Here is a 7,500-nt window from a genome sequence, read left to right as displayed (position 1 = left end):
ATATACACATTTACATATACAAATAGTTTTGGTTATGTATTTATATAGATAAGGCTACCGTTATTCATATAAATAAACTGTACTGAAAGTCAAAAACAAGAATTCACCTGCCACCAGAAATGACCCTTTTTGCCAGGTGTCTAATGAGGTTGGAATCGATCTCCGCCCAGTTAACACCTGACCTCAGCCCAGGTAGCTGGTAAGGGAGTGTCATTGTTCTCTAAGCCTCTTTATGTATGTTCGTACGTTTACTTTCCCTATAAAATGTAAAGAAACCTCTCTCAGTAAATCAGTCCTCTGAAGAAGTATCACAAAACTAGTCAGGACTTAATCGTATATTTCGTATTTTCATTTTCCCTGTGGTTCTTCTCCATAAATGTAAATATGTATACCTAAATACCTTTTTATATATATGTTTATACAAAATATATATCAACAACTGTTGTGGTACCCTGGTGTAAAATCATTCCTATATTTCGACCCACTTTCGTCTCCTTTCTTCGTGTTTTTGAAAGTAGAGAGATAAGACTTTTTTTTTTCTTTTTTATTTAACTTCGAGCCACACTAAATAATTATATATAAGGTATTTTTTCAAAAGTTCACAACAATGATTTTTGAAGTTCCCTCTTTCCAGGTTAGTGAGCAACTGACTTAACTATTGTCCCTTGCAAAACCTCAATATTTCTACGTAGGGAGATTTCTCTCGTCCGGTGAATTTGCTTTCTCTTTAGGGAGGAAAGAAGCAAAATGTTTTTTTCTTTTTTATTTCCTTTTTTTCTGCATTTATCATTTTTCCTCGCTTCTCTTCTGACCTATTGCCTCTTAATTTTTTATACTTTTTGCAATCATCTTTCTTCACTCCTCTTCAGATTTAGGATGTGGCCTCTTCGTTGTTTATACATTTTGCAATTAATTCTCCTTTTCGTTTTGATATTATTGCATATAGGTACCACCTCAAGAGAGTAGACTGATGTGGTACGGTCATGTCATGAGAAGAGATGAACAGTATATTGGGAGGAGAGTGATGGAAATGGAGGTACAGGGAACGAGAAGGAGAGGGAGACCAAAGCGAAGGTGGATGGACTGTATCAAGGATGACCTTCGATCAAAGGGATTAATAAATCCAGTAATAATATTAGCTATCAGATAAGATCCAGGAAAGTAGACTGAGGTGGTACGGTCATGTCATGGGAAGAGATGAACAGTATATTGGGAGGAGAGTGATGAAGAAAGTAGACTGAGGTGGTACGGTCATGTCATGGGAAGAGATGAACAGTATATTGGGAGGAGAGTGATGAAGAAAGTAGACTGAGGTGGTACGGTCATGTCATGAGAAGAGATGAACAGTATATTGGGAGGAGAGTGATGAAGAAAGTAGACTGAGGTGGTACGGTCATGTCATGAGAAGAGATGAACAGTATATTGGGAGGAGAGTGATGAAGAAAGTAGACTGAGGTGGTACGGTCATGTCATGGGAAGAGATGAACAGTATATTGGGAGGAGAGTGATGAAGAAAGTAGACTGAGGTGGTACGGTCATGTCATGGGAAGAGATGAACAGTATATTGGGAGGAGAGTGATGAAGAAAGTAGACTGAGGTGGTACGGTCATGTCATGAGAAGAGATGAACAGTATATTGGGAGGAGAGTGATGGAAATGGAGGTACAGGTACAGGGAACGAGGAGGAGAGGGAGACCAAAGCGAAGGTGGGTGGACTGTATCAAGGATGACCTTCGATCAAAGGGATTAGCCGGTGATGAAGTGTGGGACAGAGTTATTCTATTGGCCTTGGGACAGAGGTACTGTAGATGGAGAACGCTGGCCAGAAACATCGACCCCACATAAAATTGGGAAAAGATGCAGACAAAGAAGTAATAATATTAGCATATATTCATACATGGACATAAGTCTCTCTTAATAGTTTGTTCATGAAAGATCTATTTTAATGTTGTTACTGTTCTTAGAATATTTTATGTTAGTTGTTAATCATTTCTCTTGCAGTTTATTTATTTACATATTTCCTTTCCTCACAAGGCTATTTTTCCTCGTTGGAGCCCTTGGGCTTATAGCATCCTGCTTTTCCTACTATGGTTGTAGCTTAGCTAGTAATAATAATAATGATGGTAATAATAATAATAATAATAATTATAATGATAATAATAATAATAATAAATAATAATGATAATAATAAAATTTTGAAAGGAAATATTTAATTTTACTTAATAAGAATGATAAAAACAAATATTTAATCTCACTTTTCCAAAACCATAACACCTTTTGAAAACAAATATTTAATCTTACTCTTTTAAAAATCAAAACCCCTTTTGAAAACAAATATTTAATCTCACTTTTTAAAAATCAAAACCCCTTTTGAAAACAAATATTTAATCTTACTCTTTTAAAAATCAAAACCCCTTTAGAAAACAAATATTTAATCTTACTCTTTTAAAAATCAAAACTCCTTTTGAAAACAAATATTTAATCTTACTCTTTTAAAAATCAAAACCCCTTTAGAAAACAAATATTTAATCTTACTCTTTTAAAAATCAAAACTCCTTTTGAAAACAAATATTTAATCTTACTCTTTTAAAAACCAAAACTCATTTTGAAAACAAATATTTAATCTTACTCTTTTAAAAATCAAAACTCCTTTTGAAAACAAATATTTAATCTTACTCTTTTAAAAATCAAAACCCCTTTAGAAAACAAATATTTAATCTTACTCTTTTAAAAATCAAAACTCCTTTTGAAAACAAATATTTAATCTTACTCTTTTAAAAATCAAAACTCCTTTTGAAAACAAATATTTAATCTTACTCTTTTAAAAACCAAAACCCCTTTTGAAAACAAATATTTAATCTTACTCTTTTAAAAATCAAAACCCCTTTTGAAAACAAATTTTTAATGTTACTCTTTTAAAAATCAAAACCCCTTTTGAAAACAAATATTTAATCTTACTCTTTTAAAAATCAAAACTCCTTTTGAAAACAAATATTTAATCTTACTCTTTTAAAAATCAAAACCCCTTTTGAAAACAAATATTTAATCTTACTCTTTTAAAAATCAAAACTGCTTTTGAAAACTAATATTTAATCTTACTCTTTTAAAAATCAAAACCCCTTTTGAAAACAAATATTTAATCTTACTCTTTTAAAAATCAAAACCCCTTTTGAAAACAAATTTTTAATCTTACTCTTTTAAAAATCAAAACCCCTTTTGAAAACAAATATTTAATCTTACTCTTTTAAAAATCAAAACCCCTTTTGAAAACATATATTTAATCTTACTCTTTTAAAAATCAAAACTCCTTTTGAAAACTAATATTTAATCTTACTCTTTTAAAAACCAAAACCCCTTTTGAAAAAAAAAAACATTTAATCTTACTCCATAAAAACCATAAATTTTTTTGAAAACAAACATCTAATCTTACATCTTAAAAACCATAAAGCATTTTGTAAACAAACATTCAAATCTTACTTTTTAAAAACCATAAAACCTTTTGTAAACAAACATTTAATCTTACTAATTAAAAACCATAAAACATTTTGTAAACAAACATTTAATCTTACTCCTTAAAAACCATAAAACATTTTGTAAACATTTAATATTACTTCTTAAAAACCCTAAAACATTTTGAAAACAAACATTCAAATCTTACTCCATAAAAACCATAATTATTTTTGAAAACAAACATCTAATCTTACTTCTCAAAACCCTAAAACCTTTTGTAAACAAACATTCAAATCTTACTTCTTAAAAACCATAAAACATTTTGTGAACAAACATTTAATCTTACTTCTTAAAAACCATAAATTTGTTTGTAAACAAACATTCAAAATCTTACTTCGAAGGGTCGAACATTTCTATCTTCTTCTTCTCCGCCTCGGTAGTGGGAAGCGGGAACGCTGTCTCGTTATGCCCATCGGGGGCATCGTGCGAGGAGACAAAAGACACGTCGTTCTCAGATCGTTCGCCCTCTTCGAAGGCTCGCAAAGGATCGAGCGAGTCATCGTGCGAAAGAGTTGGTAATAATGGGCTACCTGTTAAAAGACCACAAGAAAGTTAATAGATTAGTCATATGTAAATCCCACATTAATACAGACACACACACACACACACACACACACACACACACACACACACATATATATATATATATATATATATATATATATATATATATATATATATATATATATATATATATATATATATATATATACATATGCATGCAAAAGAACCACATGGAAAATGAAAATATGAAATATAAGATTAAGTCCTGACTAGTTTCGTGATACTAGTCAGGATTTAATCTTATATTTCATATTTTCATTTTCCCTGTGGTTCTTTTACATATGAGCATCACGTTTCCCTGTCATTTTTACACACACACACACACACACACACACACACACACTCACACACATATATATATATATATATATATATATATATATATATATATATATATATATATATATATACTGTATATATATATATCATCTCCTACGCCTATTGACGAAAAGGGCCTCGGTTAGATTTAGCCAGTCGTTTCTATCTTGAGCTTTCATTTCAATACTTCTGCATTCATCATTTCCACTCTCTCTCTCTCTCTCTCTCTCTCTCTCTCTCTCTCTCTCTCTCTCTCTCTCTCTCTCTCTCTCTCTCTCTCTCTCTCTTATTGTAAGATTTAGTGTAAGTCTTACCTGCAGCAGCCGAGAGCAGCAGAAAGAAAACCAAACATGGTGAAGTAACCATATTACAGCCTCGCCTGCTCCCCGCTACCTTTGAAATACAAAAGAGAATACTGTAATAGCATAAATAGGAGGAATTTGTAATGAAAACAAAAGAAGATAAATAACATAAATAGGTAGAATCTGTGCAAATGAAAGGTGAAAATAAACAACTTTAAATCATCCTTATAATCAATTTAAGAACGTCATAAATTTGTCCTAAATCATAACTTTCTTTAATCATCAAAATAGGTGTCAGACAGACATACTCCTGCAACAGGGCTAGGAAAAAAAAAAAAAAAAAAAAAAAAACACCTGCTTCTAATCATATCTAACATCGCAAGAGGGTCTGCCCCTCTCTTTTATTTTTCTCCTGTATTTCCCTTTCTCCCTTTTTCCTTATCCTTTCCCATCCCGAGTACCTGCCTTCGGGCTATAAACTGGATTGTATCCAGGGGTACTCTTCCTTCCCCCATATTTCCCACTTCCCTATCCTTATCGTTATCATTTTAAGAGTCTCGGCGTCAATGACCTTAGATGTTAGGATGCCAGAAAACTTTCAATCAATCAATCAATCTAAAAGTGTGGATTAACATGGATTGATGGAGAATTAATAAAATAAATAAAAAGTTCACACTTGCAGCGAATGTTATATTGAACAGGCTGCTGTCATCTCTCTTTTTAGTTTACATATTATGAAAGATTTTTTTATTGGGTCCTTTGATTGGCCAGACAGTACTACATTTTGATCCCTCTCTCTGGTTACGTCTCATTTTTTCTTTACCTACTCATACACCGAATAGTCTGGCCTATTATTTGCTCACTCTCCTCTGTACATACACATGAGAACACTTGAGATTACCAATTAATTCCTCTTCACTCAAGACGTTAACTACTGCACTGTAATTGTTCAGTGTCTACTTTCCTCTTGGTACGGGTAGAAGAGACTCTTTAGCTATGGTAAGCAGCTCTTCTAGGAGAAGGACGCTCCAAAATCAAACCATTGTTCTCTAGTCTTAGGTAGTGCCATAGCCACTGTACCATGATCTTCCACTATCTTGGGTTAAAGTTCTCTTGCTTGAGGGTACATTCGGCCGCACTATTGTGCCTTATTTATCTTCCTCTTGTTTTTTTTTTTTTTTTTTTAGTTTATATATGAGAGATCTATTTTGATGATGTTACTGTTTTTTAAATATTTCATTTTAATTGTTCACTATTTTTCATATCGTTTATTTCCTCATTTCCTTTCCTCACTATGTTATTTTTCCCTGTTGGAGCCCTTGGGCTTATAGCATCCTGCTTTTCCAACAACGGATGTAGTTTAGAAAATAATAATAAAAATATTACTACTAATAATAAAAATGATAATAATATTAATAATAATAATAATAAAAACAATAATAATAATAATAATAATAATAATAATAATAATAATAATAAAAACAATAATAATAATAATAATAATAATAATAATAATAATAATAATAATAATCAGAGCACAAAAGAACTAAAATACCACAGGCAATATAAAAATTGGAAAACTTGTATATATCAACAAGATACTAACAACCTACCTATTCCAATGACAGTTTTGACTTACAAGAAAAAATAACTACTTGAGAAAACCAAGTTACAGACAGAAGGACCATAACAAAATAATAACATAAATATATAAACAAATAAAATACCTAGATGAAAAGAAACACTTAAAACCTTTCCAATTCAATTCATTTTAATCAAATGCAGGATTAAACTAAAATGTCAGACTGACAATTATATTCTAAACGTGATTTAGAGTTACTGATAAATATTTTGTGCCCAGTGAGAATAAAGAACAAGTGTTAGGCTATATATATATATATATATATATATATATATATATATATATATATATATATATATATATATGTATATATATATATATATATATATATATATATATATATATTATATACACACATATATATATATATATATATATATGGATAGATAGATAGATAGAGATAGAGATATATACATACACATATATACATGTATATATATATATATATATATATATATATATATATATATATATATATATATATATGTATATACATATATATATATATATATATATATATATATATATGTATATATATATGTATATATATAATATATATACATATATATATGTGTGTATATATATATATATAAATTATATATATATATATATATATATATATATATATATATATATATATATATATACTGTATATATATATATATATATATATATATATATATGTATATATATATATGTATATATATATATATATAATATATATACATATATATGTATATATATATATATATATATATATATATATATATATATATATATATATATATATATATATATATATATATATAAATTATATTTCCTTTTGGTCAGGCTCAGCTTTCCCCGTCCATCGGATTGGAGGGAGGAGAGTGTAGTCATACCATGGTTAGAGGGGGGGGGGGTTGCGTGTGCGTGCGTATCTATCTAAATATTTAACCGTCACTTTTGCCGGGTCGTGTACACTAGTGACAGTAATAGTACCTCCTCTATGAATTTATTTTTTCGTTAACTTAAATGGAAAATTGCCACACAGGATTTTTTTTTTTTTTTTTTTTTTTATAAAGGCCACAAATTGAAACAATCGAAAAACGCCCAATGAAAACTTCAACTCATCGAATGTCGATTCATCTTTTGTGGTGGGCGAGAGCAGGGTTGCCAGATTTTC

General features: G+C 29.8%; 1 protein-coding gene across 5 annotated transcripts in view; it reads right to left on the bottom strand.

The window, feature by feature from the left end:
* LOC137634767 (sphingomyelin phosphodiesterase-like) overlaps positions 1–7,500 on the bottom strand; it is a 138,299-nt gene that overhangs the window by 53,889 nt on the left and 76,910 nt on the right. For all 5 annotated transcript variants that reach the window (XM_068367290.1, XM_068367291.1, XM_068367293.1 and 2 more), the window contains 2 exons: positions 4,706–4,784; positions 3,844–4,039 (listed from right to left, as the gene is read on the bottom strand). In XM_068367290.1, the coding sequence (XP_068223391.1) occupies positions 3,844–4,039; positions 4,706–4,757 (248 nt within the window). In that variant the 5' untranslated portion in view covers positions 4,758–4,784. The remainder of the gene's footprint in view (positions 1–3,843; positions 4,040–4,705; positions 4,785–7,500) is intronic.

Source organism: Palaemon carinicauda, chromosome 45 (genome assembly GCF_036898095.1).
Source record: "Palaemon carinicauda isolate YSFRI2023 chromosome 45, ASM3689809v2, whole genome shotgun sequence".
NCBI classification, from domain to species: Eukaryota; Metazoa; Arthropoda; class Malacostraca; order Decapoda; family Palaemonidae; genus Palaemon; species Palaemon carinicauda.
Note: the sequence above shows the minus strand (reverse complement) of the source record. Positions and strands in the feature narration are given on the sequence as shown.